General features: G+C 42.0%; 1 protein-coding gene across 1 annotated transcript in view; it reads left to right on the top strand.

The window, feature by feature from the left end:
- Positions 1-1,157: 1,157 nt before the first annotated feature.
- Positions 1,158-24,452, top strand: part of PPM1L (protein phosphatase, Mg2+/Mn2+ dependent 1L) — a 317,259-nt gene continuing 293,964 nt past the window's right edge. Inside the window, exon 1 of the mRNA XM_082625596.1 lies at positions 1,158-2,374. Within this exon, the coding sequence (XP_082481722.1) occupies positions 1,976-2,374 (399 nt within the window). The 5' untranslated portion in view covers positions 1,158-1,975. The remainder of the gene's footprint in view (positions 2,375-24,452) is intronic.

Raw genomic sequence — 24,452 nt, 5'->3', positions numbered from 1 at the left:
TTTTAATTTAATTTTTTTTTTTTAAAAACTTAGTCGGGATCACTCCAAAGCAGGAATGTTTGGGGAGACAGCCTCTGGCTGGGCTGGGAATCAGGCAGCCTCTATTCTCGAGTCTAGCGAACTGGAAGCTGCAGATCAGCACTCTTCTTCCCGGACAGGGGTAGCAAGAGTGAATATTTTCCTTTAAAGCTCACTTGTTTCCGTACTCTAAGCTGATTTGTACATTTTTCTCTTTTCCCCCCAGCATCTTCAAGGTCACCGACACCTGCCCCATGCTTCAACAAGTTATCCTTGATGGCTTCTGGAAGCCCATTCACTTCTGCTTAACGAAAGACTCCTGCCCCCATTTCACCTTCTCCTGAGGTGACTGAGGAGGTGGTAGGAGGCCGCTAGTTCGGAGCTTCAAAGGGACCTGCAAACCTGAACAGCGGAGTCGGAGCCCTAGCCCCGCCGCAGGGTCAGGAGCGCCCGGGGGCTCCACTAGGAGGCTCCGTGTCTCTCTATGGAAGGGTTGCGACCCGGGAAAGCCTTCGTGGTTAAGTCCTCGCTCTAGGGGCGTGTAGCTCGCAGAGAGGCCAGCCCAGCCTCATCGCTCCCGAGGTTATCATCAGAGCGCACCTCCACGTGGCTCTGTGTCCTCACATCCCTCTGCTCTCGGGAGGTCTTTTCTCGTCGCGAGGTGTTTAGGCCCGACGCTCGCTCTCAGCCTCTCGGGAGATTCCGGCAGGCCTCTGTCCCAGAAAACCAAGGGTCCGAGCCCTCTGCCTCGCTTTGCGAGCCAGGAGAAGTGCGTCCCTTCTCGCTTGCCTTATGCTGGGCGAGGCGGGGACCGCACTACCGTGCTGCCAGCCGGAGGGGGAGACGCTCACGTGCGGCCCTCTGTTTTCCAGCCGGTAGCAGTGGATCCCGCGAAACCACCGTTCAGCCTACCAGGGTCAGTATTATATTGTCCTGAGAGCTCGCACAAGAGGCAGACAAGACCATCCACTCCAGCTCGGCTGCAGACGCGCCCTTTCCCTCCCCCCTCGGTTCGTCCGGACCGCCCGCAGTTGCAAGCGCGCCAGCCGCCGCCGATTTGCCTCGGCCTTTGACAGCTCGGCCCGAGCACCTCCGGGCCTCGAGTCCCGGCTCAAGGGGCGGGGCGAGGCGGGGCGAGCGAGCGCTGGGCGGGGCGAGCGCGAGCGGTGGCGCTAGGAGGGAGCGCCCGATCCCAGCACAGCCAAGCAGAGCGGAGCGGAGCGGAGCTGGGAGGTGCTGCGGCGAGGCAGGCAGAGCCCGGCCGGCCGCCTGCGGCTCCGCGCCGATCGTGCTGCGTCCCCGGGCTCCGCGTATCCCCGCCTCTGCCCAGGCTCCCGCAAAACTTTTATTCTCTGGGGCCCCCTGGGTGTCTGAAGGACTCGGAGAGCTCGGCCCGCTCTACGCTCCCCTGCGGCGGCGACCAAGGGGACGTGCATCCCTCACCCGCGGGTCTCTAGCGCCTCGCGCCTCTTCACCTGCCGATCGCTCCCCGGAGCAGCGAGGGGGCACCCGCGGAGGCGCCGCGCGGGCGGCAGCGCCCCGGAACTCTCCCGCCCACCGCAGCAGACCCGCCCGGCGCAACTTTAACTTGATTTCTCTCGTCCAGCCCCGGCACCCGCGACTGCTGCTGCCACCGCCGGCGTCTCGGCAGCCGCTGCCTCACAAAGGGGCGTAGGGAGGGGAGGCGGCGCGGGCGGCGGGCTCAGACGTCTGTGTGCTGGGCGCGGGCCTCCGGGCCGCAGAGGCCGGGAGACAAAAGGGAAACTGCCTCTGTTCACCGTGCGGGCTCGGAGCTGCCTGCTCGTCCGTCTCCCGCCCGGCTCCGTGAGCCTCCTCCCCCTAACCCTCGGCTGCTGCTCCGCCTCCCTCCCCGCGGGCTGTCCCCGCAGTGCTCCGGGACCCGGCGAGCTTTCGGGGCGCGCGTCGCTGCTGGTGGTTGGGGCTCTAGTGATAATAAATGATAGAGGATACAATGACTTTGCTGTCTCTACTGGGTCGCATCATGCGCTACTTCTTGCTGAGACCTGAGACGCTCTTCCTGCTGTGCATCAGCTTGGCGCTGTGGAGTTACTTCTTCCACACGGACGAGGTGAAGACCATCGTCAAGTCCAGCCGGGACGCCGTGAAGATGGTGAAGGGCAAGGTGGCCGAGATAATGCAGAACGACCGACTGGGAGGGCTCGATGTGCTGGAGGCCGAGTTTTCCAAGACCTGGGAGTTCAAGAGCCACAATGTGGCCGTGTATTCCATCCAGGGCCGGAGAGACCACATGGAGGACCGCTTTGAAGTTCTTACGGACCTAGCCAATAAGACGCATCCGTCCATCTTCGGGATCTTCGACGGGCACGGGGGCGAGGTAGGAGTTCTCTGGGGCTTTGTTTGAGTGTGTGTGTGTGTGTTTGTGTATGTGTAAACAACAGGACGTGGTGTGCGTGTTGGGTAGCACCTGAGTGCGAGGGGCGTGGTGATGACCTGGTGTCGGGCTGGACAAAGCCACCACTAGTTCCAAACGTGGCCAAGTTGCCAGAAACACCGCGGGATCCAGGCCTCTTGTACTGAGGGTCCAGTGTGGGGGAGGAAGGGTCATCCATAACCTATTTCGTGCCTCATAATTTATGAGGTTTCCCAAGGCCAGAGCCCAGCAAATGACTGTGTTAGATTTGCTGGGAGAGTTAACGGTTTCTACAGTGAACTTTGGCCCAGGGCCTCAGCGCCCCTGTTCTGGGGTTTGAGGCCGAGCTAGGCGCAAAGAAGGAAGAAATCTTTGATTCTCGTTAGGAAAAAGATAAAATCTGCAGAGCCGAATCAGTGAGGACTTAGTAAGGGTGAAGGAAGCTCTGACTCCTTTCCAGCTCTTTCGCCCTGAGGAGGAACCCGAGGGGCAGGGCTGCACTTCTTCCCAATTCCATTAACTTTGCAAGTGCAATCCGGCCACTTGACAGCAGCGCTTCGCTGGCCGCCTGCTTTTAGCTGGATCGAGGCACGGGACCGAGATGCCTCTGGCCTTTGCAGAGGTGGCAATCCCCGCAGAGGTAGCGGTGCCCAGATCTCACCCCTGCGCCCTGGCCGGCGTGGGACGCAGACGTCTCTCTGCTTCTAAATTCCTTTATTTGGGGTTCATGTGGGAGCAAGAGATGAGGTTAGAGGCCGGTTCAAGTCCCTCTCCCGCATTTCTGCGGCACCCTGATTGCTTGTCGGGGCTCAGATTTCCTGGAGGTCGGGGCGAGAGTTGGCTTTGGTCCTTGGGCATCGGCCCAGGCGAAGTGAGTGGCAAATGTGGCTCCAGAGCGGTGCTCCAAAGAGTAGCAGGCCAGCCACCCCATCTCTCTAAATTTGGCAGTTTGGAAAAGAGTTTCATTGCTGCATACTTTTTTTTTAAAAGCATACTTTCTTACTCCCCGCACCCCCTCTTCACCACCCCTTCTTCATCATTTCCTCCTCCCCCCGCCCCCTCCTCCCATCCAACTTTCCCCCCTCTATTCTCTTGCCGCTTCTGGTCTCTGGGTGGGCTGTAGGGTATATCATTCTCTTTCAAGCTTGTTCTTTGGACTTTATTTTGGGTGAACATTGAGAACGCTCTCAACTGGGTATCTTAACTGCATTCTCTCTTTGATACAAGGTCACTTCACCCAACCCTCTGCTAATCTTTCCCACATACTGTATGTACCTACCTGGTAGAACCAACTTTGCCAGGAATGGCAAACTTGATTGGAACATTTATTTGGTAGAGCTGAAATCAGTTTTTGCTATCTTCCATCCACCCTAGCCCTTTCTATATTCTGTGTTTCAAAACGAAGGTTTCTCACTGATTGTAAATTTGTAGCCTCTTGTGTAGTATGGGGTTCTTTCCTTTCTCCTTGGGTAGGTGAAAGCTGTGAAGTTAATTGAGGGAAGGGACGCTGTGTATTTGGGTAAAAAACATATCTGAAAGATAAGGTTGCCAATATAATGGCTGATCTGTTTTCTGGCCTGAGTCAGAATGTCTGTATTTTCATTTTATGTGCCTCGACTGTTGTAAATCATTTAATAAAGCTTATATTTATTATATACTTTACATTAAAATTGTTGGCAGATGATGATCTGATTCTTGTGTTAGAAAGTACAGTTTTATTCTTAACTTAAAGGTCTGGATGTAGTATTAATGTTGTGAAACTCTGGGTTGTGCTCGTCAGGGTGTGCTGTATTGGCATGTTTTGAGCCTGCACATGTAAGTGAATGGGTATTTTAAAATTTTCTTCTAAGCTGATATTCTAAAACATGAATATTGAAGACTCCAACAGATTTCAGGTTGAAAAATTTCCAGTATTCTGGCAAATGTACCATTCAGAAAAGGGACATGCGAAGTGCTTTTATTTAACTAAAAATATTTTACATGTATAGGGCTTTTTGTTAAATTTTTAAATAATAAAGGAGATCATCATTGTTAGCTAAACTATGAAATGAGTTTCATTGTGCCTTATATTAAAAAGCTTGCTGTTTGCAAAATAATTAATATTATCAGTACCCTGAAAAACAGAACAATTGTTCTGTCTGTAACATCCTACAGTGCATAGCCAGTTCATTCATTCTGGCTTTGTTTTAGGGCAAAATAAGGAGTTATAAAAAAGGCTATTTAATTGCTATTGGGAATGTGATGACAAATAATCTTAGGTATTTCTCTCTTCCTTTTTCTTTCATTCAAAGAAAATCCAACCATCTAATTCTTGTCTTCTGTGTTGTTTAGCTTCTTTAATATTCACCAGAGGAGGGTGCCACTGTTTGATTTTGGTGTAGATGATAGTTATCACCTTTCAGAAAAGAGGAAGCTTTTTCTGAACTCTCTACATACACATATATGTAGAGAGTAGTAGTAGTGTGGTATGGAAGATGATGAGGAATTTAATTTTATTCCTGGGCTTCCCTGGTGGCGCAGTGGTTGAGAATCCGCCTGCCAATGCAGGGGACATGGGTTTGAGCCCTGGTCTGGGAAGATCCCACATGCCGCGGAGCAACTAGTCCCGTGAGCCACAACTACTGAGCCTGCGCGTCTGGAGCCTGTGCTCCGCAACAAGAGAGGCCGCGACAGTGAGAGGCCCGCGCACTGCGATGAAGAGTGGCCCCAGCTCAACACTAGAGAAAGCCCTCGCACAGAAACGAAGACCCGACACAGCCATAAATAAATAAATAAATAAAATTTTAATTTTATTCCTAATAATTCAAACTAATAAGATAGGCTATTAAAAATCAGGACCCATGTACAATGGTAGTGCTTTTAGATACAGAAGGAACCTAAGCTACCTTGTATATCTATTTCATTCTCTTTTTTAGATGAGATGTTTATTGATGGCAGGAGAAGTTGTGCCCTTCCTTGCATGGCTTATTCAAGGCCTTCAGTTTGATAAGCTTTATATTAAACCAGTGGACAAATTAGTTTGCATATTTACATAGGTAAATAGATAGCACACTAGGGATACAGAGGTGAATGAGACATGATTCCCATTCTCAGAAAGTTTCAGTGTGGTGAGAGAGATAGACCTGTGTACCAGAAATTATAGTCATTGTGTGCTTAGGGTGTTACTGGAATACTGAAGAGGGTCATTTAAATCAAATTGGAAGGTGCGAGGCCCTGGGAAAGACACCTTGAAGGCATCATTTACTGCAAGTGGTAGCGGTGTAAGGTTAAAAGTGTAGGCTTTGAATCTGTGCTCTGCCTTAAACTAGCTGTGACCTTGGGCAAGTTGCTTAAGCAGCTTTATCTGGGAGTTTTTAATCTGAAAAATACGGATAATAATGCATGTGAGGTTCACTGTCATCAGTTGTATTAATACCCTATCTAGAAAATACTTGATGGAGAGAAGGATGTGGAAGAAGAAAGCTTAGAGACCAAGAAGTCTGTAGTGTTGGGGCAACAGTATCCAAGGGAAGGAAGGAGACTCTACACATGAAAGCCACAACTTTGATCACTAGAAAGGTGTATGTTGGATATAGATAACTCATTAGATATCCACCGAACTCTCTATCACTGTTTGTTCTAACTTCCGGTGAACTGATTGTTAATTTAGGATTCCAGGTATCCTAGCATTGGGGAAGTAGCATCCTGGCTTCAGGTGCAAATTTTCTGATTAGTGAAAAGGAATATTCTTTATGATTAATTAATAAATTGGTATTCTGACTTGTACTTCAGCCTCTTCTGAGTTGTTAACATGAGTTAGTTCTCTTGAGTCTGTTCAACTGTGTATTTTTGACAAAGCTATGTTCAACTGTTTATTTTTGACTAAGCTATGTCTCCAGACTTGTTATGCTGAGAACCAGACTCTGGATGGCTGTGACTTCCAGATGGATGATAGCTTAATGAGCCATGTTTTTTTTAGAGGTGCTATGGGCCAGCTTCCTTACTTGATTCCCTTGGGCCCTTGATAACATTCCAACCACCATACTATGGGTGGATGGTTGAAAGTGTGTGTGTGTGTGTGTGTGTGTGTGTGTGTGTGTGTGTCTAAAGCTATGGCAGTGACTCTTTTGCTGTATAATGAAAATTAAAATAACAAAAAGGAAAAAAATAGCTTAGATTGTATCAACTAATGTGGAAAGGTTATTTTTAAAATTACAAAATACTGTCTATCTAAGAAAATTGTTTTTGGTGCTTATCTATAATTTTTATCCAAAGGCAAAATGTGTTTTTTGTTTTAAACTTTTTATATTAGCTAGAAGAAATATCACTGACCGTTTGAGGCACCTTTGTCAATGTTCATGGCTGAAACTTATATAGAAGAATGATTGTTATGTGTTCTATATGCTTATGGACATTACTGTATTAAAGGTCATATACCATTGTATCATAAAATTGACACACAACTTGGCCAGCAGTTTAAGCTTAGAGTTCCACACTTCGCATCAGAGAGAAGCTATACTTCTGGTGCTTGTCAGGGGCTATAGTCTTTAGGCTTAGCACTTCTCAGAAGCTCAGAAGACAAACTGCTTATGGAGGGTTGCCTGAAGGATATATACCGTCTAGTTCTTTAGATGAGTCGTTCTTAACTTTTCTTGAGTCATGATTCTCTTTGAGGATGTTATGAAACTACCGACATATCCCCCAGAAAAACGGACATGAGCACATAAAGTTTTGTTTATAATTTCAAAGAGAATTAGATGCCTGAAGCCTCTGGATTTTAGGTTAGTCTAGATAGAATAAAATCTGTCTCTGATAAATCTAGACCTGCAGGGAGCTGTGTACCTGGACTCCACCTTGCCCTGATTGCCTTCCTCTTCCTTCCTCTCTGTCATTTTGCATTTATTGACTTGTGTGCTGGCATTTGTTTGTGAGGATTGTTATGAGGGATGGTCTCCCAAAGCTCTCTGACAAATCAACTTTAGAGATGTCACTGAGGACTTTATTTGTTACAGTATATAATATCCTCTTTATGAGGACCAAGGAAGAGAGAGTTCTCTAAGAGCTTTTTGTTTTTATCTTAAGGATGCTGAATCATGTAACTGATTGGATCATCCTGTGTTTGTTGGCTGCCAGAAGTGTTAGAGCCAAACCTCTGACCTACCTCTAGCAAGTGTGCAGAATTTTATTAATTTGGTACATGAACCTCACTCCCAGGACAGCTTATATTTCCTACATTTAGTTTTCCTTTGTCCCATTTTTCTCTTTCTCGTCTTAGATATGTCATTTTATCTTGTGGTGTATGTATTTATGTAAGTTTCATTGGCTCCTCTCTGAAATAAGATATACTACTTCCAAATAAATAAATTATGAGTGTCATAATGAATGATCTGCCTTCCAGACGTTACAACTGACGTTAGTAAATGTTGGGCTCCCACATCACTGATGTACAAGAAGCCTGTAGATTTAGTGTGGACAAATGCCTTATGGTTTAAGAGAAAATTCAGGTTATTTTGGTTTAAAATGGCACATTAACATTTCTGCCCCAAAAGGGGGAGGCACTTTACATTTTTTAAAAAAATTAATTAATTTATTTTATTTTTATTTATTTTTGGCTGCGTTGGGTCTTTGTTGCTGTGCACGGGCTCCCTAGTTGAGATGAGTGGGGGCAACTCTTCACTGCAGTACACGGCCTTCTCATTGCGGTGGCTTCTCTTGTTTCGGAGTACAGGCTCTAGGCATGGGCTTCAGTAGTTGTGGTGCACAGGCTTATTTGCTCTGTGGCATGTGGGATCTTCCCGGACCAGGGCTTGAACTCTTGTCCCCTGCATTGGCAGGCGGATTCTTAACCACTGCACCACCTGGAAAGCCCCGCACTTTCTCTTTAATAACCCATTCCTGTCCTGTGCTTAGCAGCTGTTTGTAGGTGAATGTAGGATCCTGACTGCTCATCATGGTGCATCTTCTGAACAGATTGTTTAGAAATTCAGTTTAATTAAACCAACATTTTCTGTATAGTCTGTGGCATAACAGAGTTATGCTCTCTGTGTTGCCCAAAGATGAATCAGTATATTCTCTGTCCTCAGGGAGCATTCCGTCTACTTGAAGAGATGAGTTTTTAAAAAATAGCAGAACTACAAGATGCAGTTGGACCACCTACAAGAGAGTGGTGGCCTGACTGAGGGAGCTTGGGGAGTCTTGGATAATTTTGAAGAGGAACTGACATTTGACTATATCCTAGCATTTCAGTAGACAGATTGGGTGGAGGGAGGATGAAAAGATGACATCACGGGTGGAAGAAAAAGTATGAAAATGGATCAGAGGAAGTAAAATGCAGTCACAGCTGGAAGAAAGGCAGGTAGCTCTATTTGTTTAGAGCAGGCTTTCCCCATATGCTGTAATCTAGAAGCCCACTCATTTTTCTTCCATATTTAAGTACCTTCTGTTTTATGATATACTGCATATTGTTTTTTATAGATTTATTTTTATAAATTTATGTATTCACTTTTGGCTGCATTGGGTCTTCATTGCTGAATGCAGGCTTTCTCTAGTTGCGGAGAGCGGGGGCTACTCTTCGTTGCGGTGCGCGGGCTTCTCATTGTGGTGGCTTCTCGTTGCGGAGCACGGGCTCTAGGTGCGTGGGCTTCAGTAGTTGTGGCACGTGGGCTCAGCAGCTGTGGCTTGCGGGCTCTAGAGCGCAGGCTCAGCAGTTGTGGCGCACCGGTTTAGTTGCTCCATGACATGTGGGATCTTTCCGGACTAGGGCTCGAACCTGTGTCCCCTGCGTTGGCAGGCAGACTATCAACCACTGCGCCACCAGGGAAGTCCCATATTGCTTTTTAGATATCTATTTTTTTAAAGTTAAGTATATTTGTTTAAAAAAGAAACTTCATATCAGCACTGTGAGTAGAAAGTCCATAAAATGAAATTCTTGGCCTCCAACTTGCTAATAATCTATCTCCATCTTGATGGAGTAGAACGATTCTAACAAAGTTCTTCTTCTAGTCTCTGGTTGCCTCTAGAGTCCTTCTGTCCCCCTCCCCTGGCTCTTTGTGAACAGAAAGGTGGCTTTTAAAATTTAACTATTGACCAATTAAATTGAAGTGAGGCAGGTTGCTTGTTCCCTTCGCAGGTGGAAGGTGCCTCTGGTGATGCCACTCTTTGAGGAACCCTGGTTTGGAACAGCTTTCCACTGTGTGGACTCATGTGACAGATGAGATTTCATGTGTAACACACCTCCATGGGGAACCCAGAATGATAGGCAGTTCACAGTGTTCTAGCAGAAATTCCACCCCCATTTCTAACGCAGGTACATGAGAAGACATTATAGGCATAAACCTGAATCCTTTCTAGCTTAGTTTAAAAAGTAAATAATTCATAAGTTTTTGGTACTTGAGCCATTATTGGTTACAAACTGTGACTACTTACAATGACAGGATACACAGTGACATGTGTGCTGGGACCCACAGTTGAGGAGCCTTAGCCTGGAGTTTACGGTATACCCAGGTGAGGAGTTGGAGATGCTGCTGGAACGTTTGTCAGCACTGACACTGAAAGCCACACTGAGCAGCCTGGGCCATGTGCTGTAGATATTGGAGAACCATTGGATATTTCTGAGCAAGGGAATGGCTTTTAAATCCATGCTTTAGTAATTCTGTTCCTCTAATCTATATAGAGGATTGATGTGAATGAACAAGATAGAAAGGGTGTGTGTGTGGGGGGTGTCAGTTGGGAAAGCCTGGGCCAGAGCAGTGAAGAGGAAACCCAGGGCTGTGGGCCATTGCTGGAAAGGGGGAAGGGATGAATTGGAGACCCTCTGAAGTAGTAAGACTGCTGTGGGGGTCCCCAGTGTGACAGCATCAACATGATAGTGGGCGGTTGATAGAAGAGCAAATTTGACAGTAGTGAGAATAGTGAGTTTGGCTGTAAATTTGTGTCCCTTTTTCCCTGTATATTTAGATGTTTTTTGGGATTCATAAAATGTTTGTTGACTGTTTAGCTCCCCAATTTGTAAAACATTATTTTTGTCATACCTTATCTAAATGGATACATTTTAAAACGATGAAAATATACATAGTATGTAATATCTGATTTATTCAAATGGAAAGGCATTTATTACTATTTTACTTTGTTACCAGGAATAATTTAGGCTTTGTTATGAGGTATGGTTTTCCCAAGACTAAAAAACAACACTATGTCTTCATATCTCTTAAATGATTTCATTTCCTTGACACTGCTTTTAAAATAAAAAAATATGTATATCATTCAGTCTCAGATGAAAATGTTCCCTGGGCTCTGTTCAATTTAAATGTAAGCACATATGGGGCTTCCCTGGTGGCGCGGTGGTTGGGGGTGCGTCTGCCGATGCGGGGGACGTGGGTTCGTGCCCCGGTCCGGGAGGATCCCGCGTGCCGTGGAGCGGCTGGGCCCGTGAGCCATGGCCGCTGAGACTGCGCGTCCGGAGCCTGTGCTCTGCAGCGGGAGAGGCCACAGAAGTGAGAGGCCCGCGAACTGAAAAAAAAAAAAATAAATAAATAAATAAATAAAAAATAAATGTAAGCACATAATTCGTCAGGGACTCAGATTTTTAAAAAGGGATATTTTAATTCTGAATGTTAATACTTGAAGCATTTGTTTTATTCTAATTTCTACTTTAATCTTGAACTACTTCAGTAATATAGTTTTGTGGTTTAACTTTTATTACCATTTTAATAATCCTATTTAATAAATATGAAAGTAAATCTGCAGCAAATTAAACATATTTAAAAATAAATTAATTTTAAAATTATAAGAGTAGTATGACTCCATGATAGATAGTATAGAAAAGAAAAAAAATCACTCCAAATTTCATTATCCTGTCACATCCACTGTTATGATTTTGGTGTATTACTAGCTCATCTTTTTTTATATGCATTTAAAATATAATTTTACATTGTTATACATATAGTTTAAATCTTGGCTTTTTTTCACTTTGTACAATCCTGTAAACCCTTAGTTATTTTGCTCCCTAATTCTTTATTATATTTCTAATGTATTTTTTTGTGATGGAGTGATATTTTACTGAATGGATATTTGATAAATTACTCAATTGCTTCCTTATTGGTATACATTTAGGTTCCTCTAACTTTTCACTGTTATAAGTAACATTGTAATAAGTGTTTTTGTGCTTTTACTGTAGTTTGGATTATTTCTCCAGGGTGGGTTTCCAGAAGTGGGATTTCTGGATCAGAAGAGAAGTAAAGAAACCACTATTATTGGTAGTAATGATATTAATAATGGTTGACAATTATTGAATATGTATAATATGCCAGGTAGTGTTTAAAGTACTTTACGTATATTACCTAATTTTAATTATCATAACAATTTTTGAGGTAGGTACTGTGTTATCCACATTTTACATATGTAGAAATTAAGGCACTGAGAGGTTAAGTAATTTGCCCAAGGACTGTCCACAGTTCATAGATGGTGAAACTAGGATTTGAAACTGGGATTCAAAGTTAGAGCTATTTACCTCCAAAGCCTGTGCTATCAGTTTCTGGTTGGAGTTCTACAAATCTCATAATTTGGGCAATAAAGCGCAGAAAGCATTGTTAGGTGGACCCTGCCTGGTCTTCTTGTGTTAGTCAGTAAGACTTGGTGTTTCTTCTTTGACAGTTGTGTCCCCATGTCCCTGTGACATGTTGCTCTTGAAAACTCTATGCTGGAACCTTGGTAGGTAGATCTTATAACTACCTGAGAAAGTTCTGAAGTTAAAAAAATTAGAGGTCAGAAGTCAGAGCAGGTGGTGACACACTTAAACAGCCATTCTCAGCCACTCCCCTTCTTTGCCGGCAGAATCTCTAACCCACTACAGAGGATCCCTGACTTTTTTGCCTCTTGACTCATGAAAGGCTTGCATAGATGTTATGGTGGCATTAACATAGCCATTCTCAATAAACAATAACGATTTATATTTTATTTTAAAGTGCCAAGGGCTTGACTTAAAATAAGTATGTAGGAGTGTGTGTATATTTGCATAATTTCTCTTTATGCTGAAGCACTGTTCCCCCCCCCCTTTTTTTGAGGGCCAAAATAATTTCCTAATACATAAATGACTGTAAATTTAAAAGAGCAAAATACTATTGTTTCATTTGTTTATTTATTTATTTATTTATTATTTTTGGCTGTGTCGGGTCTTAGTTGTGGCACACAGGATCTTTCGTTGTGGTGCGCGGGCTTCTCCCTAGTTGTGGCGTGTGGGTTTTCTCTCTCTAGTTGAGGCACGCAGGCTCAGTAGTTGTGGCCCACGGCTTAGTTGCCCCGCGGCATGTGGGATCTTTGTTCCCCAACCAGGGATCGAACCCGAGTCCCCTGCACCGGAAGGTGGATTCTTTACCATTGGACCACCAGGGAAGTCCCTTTTCATTTGTTTATAATACTGAGTTGGTATGTTTAGTTTGAGTAGATGCTACGTCTTGTGTTTCCATTCCAGAAGACTACTTAATACTTTGTTCTCTTAGTCAAGCCTAGTCTTTAGTGATGGCTAGTTATAATCTGTTTTTAATATAAATCTGCAAGTTAGGCATCTCTGGGCCTGTAATCACTTGGAAAGGGTGCCTTTTTATAATTTCTACAAAAGTGTAAGTCACCATAGCAATAGGCTGTATTTCTGAGACTCACATTCTTTACTATACCGTCCATCGTTGTTGCCCTCCTTGTTCTGCTCCTGTGTGAGCAGCTGACAGATAATCTGTGTGTTTTAGTTGCTAAGCCGAAGACCAGTTATCCACTGCACATTTTGCAGCAAACCTCATGACTTCCCTAGAGAAGTGAATACTTATTTGCATTTCAACATTGTTGGTCATTATAAATGTGACTGGGGCTTTAATGCCCTGTAGTAATAAATCTTAAATATTTGAAACGGTATTTTTAACAGGACAGTGTATATTCAGCACTACTCTTGGGCAGTAAAGTTTTAAACCTAAAAACATTACAAAATTTTTATTCTCTTAGTTATAGAATTGCCATAGGTCAGAAACTGTTTTATTCTGATAAGTATATACCATTTCCTTTTTAATCTAGTAAGTGCTTTCATTTCTCTTTTTAATTAAATAAATTAACTCTTAGTTAAATTAGTCACTGGACATTTTCTGGCCAATAAGCCTCTTAACTGACACTGTCAGGATTTTATAGAAATTGAGACATAGATTTCGATCATACTGTTCACCTTTTTGATCCTTAGTATAACGAGATGAATTTGCTATAAGAACTGAGTTGCACAGGTAGGTGATAAATATAACTGTCCCAGAATTTGGGATTAAGAAGTTTTTACTTCTCTTTTATTTTAACACTTAGATGTTTTTCTAACTTTCTGTTTAGAAAGAAGATAAATTTTCTCTTTAGATAGGCCTGGCAGGGATCTTGAATTGTCATGTAATCCAAATATAGTGCCTAAGACTTCACAGCTACATGAATAATCTATTTTTAAAGACTTTCATCAAGGAGATTCCACATTGGTCCTGGAGAATTTTTTTCTCTATAATCGTCTCAGGAAAATCGTCTTTATATGTGAACTACATCCCTTTGGTTTAAGCCTATTTCTTTTAGTCTGGCCTCAACAGAGATAATTTAGGATTAAGTTGTTACCATTTGTAAATCAGTAAGATTATGGTAATCAAAAATCTCCTCCCCCCATATTAAATAGGTACATCAAATTTACGGGAGAAGTACTCATCTCAGAAAAAGGAGATACAGGATAATTTCAACCGAAGACAGAATAATGTTTCCAGATAATCAATAATGCCTCCTTTCTGTAAAGAGCTAGTTTGGCAATAAAGGAAATGTCCTCTTCCAGTTTTACAGATTGACTGGTTTTGTCTTTTATGTCCATTGTCAGAGACTTAAATGCTTCAGCTGGAGTAAATTTGAGCTGCATATCTAGGTGGTGCATTATTTGAAAGTTTTTGGTTGCAAGTGACAGAATACTCAAGTAGAAGCAGCTTAAACTCTGGGGACATTTATTATCTCACATAACAAATGGCCTGGAAGTACGTGTTTCCAAGGTCGGTTAATTCAGCAGCTCAGTGACTTCAAGTCTTTATATAACTACATCCAGAGACATGAAAAAGAAACTGTACCTGTCCTGCATTCTTAAAGCCTGAGGAAAACCTTCCTAGAAACTACCCCTCACATCTCCTAGGCCAGAATTGTGTCCATGTCTAAACCAATGGCTTGGCCATGGGAATACCATCACCATGCTGATGAACTCTGACCCAACATAATTCACCCCATGTCTGGGGAGGAGCCCAGCTGCCTCTGGAGGTCATGACAGCCTAGAAAGGTGAATGAAACTAGAGTTTTGTTATCTAGAAGAAAGGGAAGTGGGAATGTTTGTTGGTTGGGCCCCACAGGTGGGAAGGGGGCTCAGAGAAGTTAGCCTGGAACATTTCTTGTCTACACATTCTCAACCTCGTTGAAGAATGTTGCTGTAAAGTATATAACACTGACAAGGCCGGGGGGAAATTTAGAAGACTTTAGAAAAGGGTAAACCATCTTATTTTCGAATTGGCTTAGGGGTGACTTTGCCTGGAAGCTGAGATATAAATTTGGTATTTTAGGGTTCCAGGAAGTCTTGAAAAACTATGAGGAGGTAGTTTCCTAAATAATTCAGGTTTTCTCTCTGTTCTCTGTAAAGACACAACAAGGAGGGACCTGGGTGTTTGGAGAGTAACAGGTGTTTTTTTTTCTCTAATATATGACTGTGTGTTCAGTATAGTTAATGCTATTGATAAATGTGGAAGTATCACAGCTGGTCTTTTGTTGGCTATCCATTTCTATTTTACCATCTTCCTGTTTCAGAAAATGAATTTGGTCAAATTCAGTAGGATTTTTGTCCCTTAATTATTAAATGTCATTAAGTTTTATTATTTTGTTTAAAAATATTTGAATCAGGCCAAGGAGAGGAGATTCCTGGGAGGTTCAAAATTTTGTACACATTTTAGAGCAGGGCATTCTGGCACTGGTCTCGGCTACAGGGAGAAGGGAGGGCATTAAAATCTTCAGGTTTTTCTGTAGGACAAATGAATGCACTTGGAATAAATTGTGTGTGTGCCTATAGAGTACTCATCTTACCTCTCCTGCTATAAATCGATTACAACAAGGACATCTTTTTGTTGTTTTCCTGACTGATTATTGCCAGTCAGTAGAAGTACTTACTGAGTAAACTTCCCATTTAATTTTAGTAGCTTTTCTGGTGATTCATTCACTACATTTTTTCCCCCATAAAGATATGCAATCATATTGTCTACAAATAATGTACTTGTGTCTCCTACTTTCTAAATAGTTATACTTTTTGTTTTTGTTTCCTGCCTCAATGGACTAGTTAGAACAGAACAATGTTCTGTAATACTCATGATAGTGGGTGTTATCATGTTTTTGTATTTGAGATTATTTAAAAAGTTTGAGATGAGGGGAATGTGAAATGGCTTCAGTTTATGGACAATAGGGCTAAATTTTCTTTACTGATATAATGAAAGATGAAAACCAATGGTAAAGTAAGAGCCAAAGAAGAAAGGATATTCTAGGGATAGTAATATAGAGAATGAACAGTCACAAGAAAGGACTAGAACTGAGTGTAGATATGATGCTGAAAGCCAGAGTACATTGATTACATGAAACAAAGAACACTGTCTTTTCTTCTTTGGGGAAAAATTGTCATCTCTAGGTCCATCTCATGAAAATGTCCTAGGAAGCATTAGTAGTCTAAACAATAGGCATAGTGTGTGACCTACAGGATACTGATTCTGCAGGTTGTGGAAGACCTAGCAAGATGAGATGCATGTAGGAATCCCTCCTTCTGGTTCCAGAGGAGTGGAAGGTCTGGAGCCATCTTCCCCTGGCACCTCTGCCGGTTTTGGTAAAGTTTATCCTTTTTTTTCCCCTGGGACTTCAAGAAGATTCTTGCCCTAATTTCTACTACATGTCTTGTAAGAAAACGGCAGCTGATTGTGGAAGAGTCTCATACTGAGGGGGTTAGGTCCTAAGTTGGTGTAAAAAGACAAGATCATGTATAGCCAAAATCTCCCTGGAATGTTCCCTCAAATTGACTGTAAAGAACAGTATATGTGATGTTGTACCTCTTATTCTGTAGAGCAATATGTAGTTATAAATGTATAATATCCCAAGTAACATATAGTATAGAATAAAATGTAGTATGTGCAGGTAAAATATAGTTTTAAGGTGTTTTAAATGATATAAAAGAGTATCTTGAATTTGTGTAAATTTGTAAATAGTACCATTTCACTGTACCTTCTGTAAGATAATAGAATAAGAAATTGAAGAATATTTTTGAGATTTTCAGGTGACGACAGGAACTTACTTCTTTTAGAGAGAGCATGTTATATATTTCTGTGTGATCACTTTGAGAAAATTTAGTTTCTTAAAGTTTTAAAAGTACAAAGCAAAATAAACATGTGGCTTTTTTGAGTTAGGAGTAAGATTAATTTATCCTGATTATTTTGACAGTTAATTTTAGAGAGATAATTATAATGCCATATTGAATACTTTATTTTTAATCTAAGTGCCAGCCATATCTTTGACGCTAGATGGGAATACAGAGATGGGCACTCAGCCTGGTAATTTGTATTCATAAATACACAGAAGTAGTTTATACTTGCTATTTCTTTCTTGCCTATGGCTTGAGACCCTGGGGGATTTTATTCTCCAGCGATTTCAGAAGAGAGACCAATCAGGAATTCTGACCTTTCCCACTTTCCTGGTGTCTCTCCTGAGTGTCTGATATGGTACCTCAGGACTAAATTCTTTTGATAAATGTCTGTTCCTGGGTTTGTCTAAGAATGAGACTTTTTGAGCAGCAAGGAATTCTTGGAAAGGAAGCTTGTATTTTAAGTATCTATGAGATCCTAGTGGCTGCTGATGAAGAAATCACGCGAGTAAAGAACTGGGATCCTGACAGTGGCCAGAGAAGCTCTTTACATTTTCCTATTAGAGCCATAGACCCTGCTCTGGTCCACAGAGCCACATAGCGATGGAAATTTTTTATCCCCAAAGGATTATGTAATGCAAGCAGTTTTAGACATGAAAGAGTACGGGCAGGCATGTGTTTTGGAAATATCGCATAAGAGGGAATTCTTTGATGGAAAGGACAGCTAGTTTTTTTTTTTTTTTTCTCTCTCAAAAATAGGATAACAGTGGGAGTGCCCAAGTGGTGTTTCCACTTTACCAGAGAGGAGCCCTCATCTCCAGCCTTCATGGTGACTGTCTGTTAATGGAGATTAGGATATCCACTTTCTTCATTTAAAAAAATTTAACATTGGTACGATATTATCCGATACACAGTCCATATTCCAATTTTGCTGATTGTCCCAACTGTCCTTTTTAAAAACAGCTTTAGATATGACTGACATATAGTAAACTGCACATATTTAATATATACAATTTGATGAGTTTTATATATACCCGTGAAACCATCACCACCATCAAGATAATGAACATATCCATCACCCTCAAAATTTCTTCATGCCCCTTTGTAATACCTTTCTTCCAATGTCCTCCAATCCCTCCATCACTGGGCAACCATTCATATGCTTTCTGTCACTATAGAGGTAGTTTGCATTTTGTAAATGGAATTTATATAAATGGAAATATACAGTATGTACTTCCTTTCTTCCTGGCTTCCCTCCCGGCCCCCCGCACCAGCATAATCATTGAAATTCATCTATGTTGTTGCATCTGTCAATAGTTAATTCATTTTTATTGCTTAGCATTCTGTTGTATGGATATACCAACATTTGAACAACCATTCACATGATGTTGGACAGTTGAATTGATGCCAGTTTTTGCCTGTGAACATTCATGGACAAATATTTGTATTGACTTTTGCTTTCATTGCCCTTGGGTAAATACCTAGGAGTAGAATGGCTGGATCGTATGGTAGGTGTACATTAGCTTTCTTTTTTTTTTTTTTAAATTATTTATTTATTTATTTGGCTGTGCTGAGTCTTAGTTGTGGCACGTGGGATCTTCGTTGAGGCATGTGGGATCTTTTTTTTTTTCTTAGTTGCGGCATGCCGGATCTTTTAGATGCGGCATGCAGGATCTAGTTCCCTGACCAGGGATTGAACCCGGGTCCCCTGCATTGGGAGCATGGAGTCTTTGCCACTGGACCACCAGGGAAGTCCCGGTAGGTGTATATTAGCTTTAAAAAAACGGCTAAACTGCTAGTCCAAAGTGGTTGTACTATCTTACATTTTCATCCTCCGTGTATGAGAGTTCTAGTTGCTCCACATCCTTGCCAGTCTTTTAAATCTTAGTACTTCTAATAGTCATGAAGTGGTTGCTTAATGTGGTTTTAGTTTGCGTTTTCCTAATGACTAATGATGTGGAGTATCTTTTTAATGTACTTTTGGGAAGATGGTCTTCTTTTGAAAACACAGAAGAGGATGGTTATTAAATCTTGGTTTTCTTGTAAAATCTGACTTTTATCCTTGTCTCTATGTTGTGAGTGAAAAAAGAGAATAAGAAGTGAAAGGGGTAGGAGTGATTAGACATGACTCTCTCTTACTGAGAAAGGCTAGGAGTATAGCCAAAAAATAAGAGGCGTTGAGAGGTTGCACAGGGTAACCAAGAAATCAGATGAAACAAGGAGAGTGGATGAGAAGACCAGGGCCTGAGACCACTAAGGACAGTTTGTATTATCAGATTCTTTCATGTTCTTAAAACCACATGTTCTTGTATGCCAAAGGAAAAATCTGAAAGAGACTTCTCTTAGAAAAGTGCCTTTGAAAACAGAGACTGTAGATACTGCTTCTGCTTTCTTTCTACTTATTTATTTCCTATTATCATCTGACTCTTTTTCAAACCTGTTTTTTTGCAGGTTTTTTTCCAGAGGCCTCATAACTGTCACGTGTGATGGCTTGTTTCCAGCCCTCATCTTCATAGATTTTTCTGTAGGATCTGGCTTTCTTGACCACCTTTGTCTTCTTAAGACTCATCTCCCCAGCCTTGGTGACACACTTATGTTTTTCTTTTCCTCCTCTGACTTGTTAGGTTTTCACTTCCTTATGAACCTGGGTTTTGAGGACAGCTGTACTCAGTGTGCTGGTGCCATTTTGTTTCTTTGCACCAGAATCTTTGCAGCTTCCATGGATTCAGCCATCCTTTCTGAGCAGAGGGCTCTCCTTCCCATCTAGAGTCCACATGTTTGCATGGTGACTTATTGTTTTCTTTCTCGGTGTCACCTCCATAACAACCTGTCTGAAACCAAATTTGCCTCCTGTGTTCATAGATTAATTTCATCTCCAGACTTGTCTCTTTCTGTCATGGTGCTTTTTCTCAGTCTTCCACTCTTGAAACTACCATGTCACCTTTGCTTCTTCCCTCTTCAAGTCTGTGAGACTGTGTCATACCTCTCATCTCTGTCTCCATCTTTATAGTCATGCTGCCACCATCCTAATTCAGGCTTTTCATCACGTCCTGCTAGGATTGTGACAGTGGCTTTGTAACTGGTCGCTTAGTCTCTGGTCACTCTCCCTTCCAATCCACTCACTGATGTCTCTGATAGATCATTCTTCTAAACTCACTGGGTTGTACATTGTTTCTTTTAAAAAGTCTGTGATTTCTACCAACCATGATTTATTTCTCTGAAATTTGTAGAGTTCTCCTAATGGCATCCCTGACTACTTTACCTTTTCAACCTCATCTTCTGTTGCTCTCCTACACAAAGCTCTGCACTGCAGTAAAATTGGTCTCTTTATTATTCCCTGAATACCTGATGGGTACACATGCCCACTGCTGCTACTTGTTAAAAGCTGTATTCCATTCTCTGAGAGATTTCTCATTCCTTTTCCCCCATAGCTGTGTCTTGTCCTTATTCCAAGGCCTCCCTCAATTTCCTGCTCTTCTGTAGATTCTTGCTTGGTAAGTCAGCTTTAAGTAATCATCCCCTCCTTTGAACTTATGATCTGTGACAGACAATTGAACATTTTGTGTTATGACTCATTTTTAAGGTACTTTTCCTCTCCAGCCAGAGTTCAACTTCCTTGGGTTTCATGCCTCTGTGAAGTCTCTCCGGTGTGTCTGCACTGTTCCAGACGCTTGCATTCTGATAATAACAACGCCTTGCAATAATTCTAGAAATAATGATGCCTTGAAAATGAAGAGGAAACACCGAATTGTATGACTGCGTTTGTTATCATTCTATCAGCTGGAAACTACAGGGCCCTGCTCATTCTGACTGTCGAGTGGCTGCAACGTGCCAGGTGCTTTCACTGATGCTCTGTCACTGAATCCTCATCGTCCTTTGAGGCAGCTGTGGTTATCTTCATTTTACAGCTGGGGAAACTGAAGCTCAGACTACTGTGTGCCCATAAGTGGCAGAGCTGGGATGAAAATATTTCCCTTGTCTGCCCCGATTCCAAAGACCTCCTTTTCTCTGTGCCACACTGTCTTTATATAGGCAAGGACAAGGTTTGGCAGAGCATTCGCATGGGGGTTATTTCTGAGGTACTGTTAGCACTCAGTTTGTAACACTTTAGATTATTTGTAATAAATGTTTCAAGTACATGGGAATGGAATCAAGTTGAGGAGATAAAGTAATTTATTTACACCATTCACTTGTATTTACTCTTTGTTTTTCTCATCAACTCTGGTGGCTTGTGCAATGTATGGTCCATCCAGAAGCCCTTTAAATAATGACCAAAGCAAATGCAGATTAAATATATAGAATTCTGAAGATTAGCCTAGGCAAGTGGTTTTCATCAGTTTGACAGGTGACTATTTCTGGTTGTAAGGCAGGAATTTTCAGAATTGAAGCTGGCTCTTCAGAGGAAGCTAGGCAACATTCTCTGCTTTAACTCAGTCTGCCCTTCCAAAGGTGGTTCAATTATTTGGTTGGGTTGTTATGGATTTTAGGGCATTAGGCATGCCTCAGCTTTCAAAGGTAAGTACAAAAGAACATCCTAGAGCTCAAGTGAAAAAAAAGTTCCATCTATAGCTTCCCTCCCAAAGGCATCATGCAAAATAAAATTATACATAGTATTTAGTGAGTATCAAAGAGTAGGGAAATATAAATGAACAATTTCTGCTGCCTGGGTGTAGAAACGGTGATTCATAGACTTGAGATTTGGAACTCAAACATTCTTGGTTTGTACTCAAAGGAGAGACGTGTCAGATAAGTTGCATGACAGAACAGAAAATAGCTTACTGATAGTGTGGGAGTACCTTAGAAAGGAATAAATGTCATCAACTTTATCTTATTCTACCTAATGTCATCAAAATATATGTTTCCTCTACACTAATTATTGAGTAGAAGGAATGGCATTTTAGGAAACATCCAGCATGAGGAGTTTATAGACTTCTCATGTACAAAATGGACATTTTCTACTTTGGGGAGCTTTTTGAATCATGTTGAAAACCAAAGTAACTCAATTCTTAACAGGTAACTTTGTTAGCTACCACCTTCTCAGCTCCTCCAACCATGGGGAAACAGAAGTTGCTTTGTGGTTCTTTTCACCCATGCAGTTATCACTAATCACCATTCCAGAGAAAGATGAGGTCTTATAGGATGAAAACTTGTATTTCCTCAAGCAGTTGAGTAAACTTCCCTTTGGCAGTGTTGAATTTGAGTTGAAAAACATTTTTACCTTCCTGAAATTGGGTAGAAGTTATGGCTGTGAATGTTTGGGTTAGCATTATGCCTGTTTTTACCTTTTAGTTATTGTATGTCTCCCTTCAGATATACTGTACTACCTTGGTGCCTTATACAGAGTGGGTACCCCATAACTGTTTATCAGATTAATCTCATCAGGGAATCAGAGAAGATTAGTACTATGAAGGTTCTTTGGTTGCTTTTCTACTTCTTTTAGAATGAGAACTTAATCTAAATAATTTCTAAAATATTTTCTTTTCTTTAAAATATTTTAAAATTGTGATAAAATCATATAACATAAAATTTACCATCTGAAGAACCTTTTTTTTTTTTTTTGGGGGGGTACGCGGGCCTCTCACTGTTGTGGCCTCTCCCGTTGCGGATCACAGGCTCCGGACACGCAGGCTCCGGACGCGCAGGCTCAGAGGCCATGGCTCAGGGGCTTAGCTGCTCCGCGGCATGTGGGATCTTCCCGGACCGGGGCGCGAACCCGTGTCCCCTGCATTGGCAGGCGGACTCTCAACCACTGTGCCACCAGGGAAGCCCTGAAGAACCATTTTTAAGTGTACAGTTCAGTAGTCTTAAGTATATTCACATTGTTATGCAACAGATCTCCAGAACTTTTGCATCTTGAGAAACTGAAACTCTGTATCTGTTAAACAGTAATTCCCATTTTTGTCTACCTCAATCCTTTTATAACTACCATTCAACTTCCTGTTTCTATGAATGACTACTTTAGATAATGCAGATAAATAGAATCATTCAGTATTTGTCTTTTTGTGGCTGGCTTATTTTACTTAGCAAAATGTCCTCAAGATTCATCTATTTTGGACATATATACACTACCAAACGTAAGGTAGATAGCTAGTGGGAAGCAGCCGCATAGCACAGGGAGATCAGCTCAGTGCTTTGTGACCGCCTGGAGGGGTGGGATAGGGAGGATGGGAGGGAGGGAGATGCAAGAGGGAAGAGATATGGGAACATATGTATATGTATAACTGATTCACTTTGTTATAAAGCAGAAACTAACACACCATTGTAAAGCAATTATACTCCAATAAAGATGTAAAAAAAAAAAAGATTCATCTATGTTGTAGAACGTGGATATTTGGGTTGCTTCCACCTCTTGACTATTGTGATAATGCGCCTATGTACGTGGGTGTGTAAATATGTCTTTGAGATGCTGCTTCCAATTTTTTTGGATTATATACCTAGAAGTGCAAATGCTGGATCATATGGTAGTTCTGTTTTTAATTTTTTGAGGAACTGCCATACTATTTTTCATAGTGGTTGCACCATTTTACACTCCTGCCAACAGTACACAAGGGTTCCAAACTTCTCCACTTCCTCACCAACACTTCTTTTTTAAGTAGTAGCCATCCTAAGGGGTGTGAGGTGATAGCTCATATTTTGATTTGCATTTCTCTAATGATTAGTGATCTTGAGTATCTTTTCATATACTTGTTGGCCATTTGTAAATCATCTTTAGAGAAATGTCTGTTCAAGCCTTTTGTCCATTTTTAAATCAGGTTATATATTTTTGGTTATTGTTGAGTTTTAATAGTTCTTTATATTCTAGATATTAACCCCTTATCAGATAAATGATTTGCAAATATTTTCTCCCCTATTTCTAGTAATGTTTTTGTAACTTTTTATATTGATATAATTTCAAACTTACAGAAAAGTTGCAAGACTAGTACAAGGAACTCCTGCATACTCTTTTTTTAAAAAATTTATTTTTAAAATTTATTTATTTTTGGCTGCATTGGGTCTTCGTTGCTGCTCATGGGCTTTCTCCAGCTGCGGAGAGAAGGGGCTACTCATTGTTGCGGTGCGCGGGCTTCTCACTGCTGTGGCTTCTCTTGCTGCGGAGCACAGGCTCTAGGCACACGGGCTTCAGTAGTTGTGGCTCGTGGGCTCTAGAGTGCAGGCTCAGTAGTTGTGGTGCATGGGCCCAGCCGCTCGCTCCGTGGCATGCGGGATCTTTCCGGACCACGGTCCGAACCTGCGTCCCCCGCATTGGCAGGAGGATTCTCAACCACTGCACCACCAGGGAAGCCTCTGCATACTCTTTATTCAGAATCACTGAGCACCTCGGTTTCTTGACATTTTTGTTGAGCCTTCTAAACAGAATGAATTACTTGTGGCTGTGGGAGATATAAAAATATAAACATGGCCCCTGTCTGAATATGGAAAACAAATAAGAGTGTTTATAAAGCAGCAAGTACAGATGAGAATAATATAGATAAGAACACAAGTGAAAGGGGGCCAAAAGTAAGAATAACTTGAGTTATTAGAACTGGAGACCTGTCCCAGTGGTTTTCAACATGGGATGATTTTGTCCCCTGGGGGGCTTATGGCATGTTTAAAGACATGCTGGTTGTCATAACTGCAGGGGGCATGGGAGAAAGTTGTCCTACT

Source organism: Mesoplodon mirus (assembly GCF_964341445.2).
Source record: "Mesoplodon mirus genome assembly, chromosome: 6".
Lineage (NCBI taxonomy): Eukaryota > Metazoa > Chordata > Mammalia > Artiodactyla > Ziphiidae > Mesoplodon > Mesoplodon mirus.
Note: the sequence above shows the minus strand (reverse complement) of the source record. Positions and strands in the feature narration are given on the sequence as shown.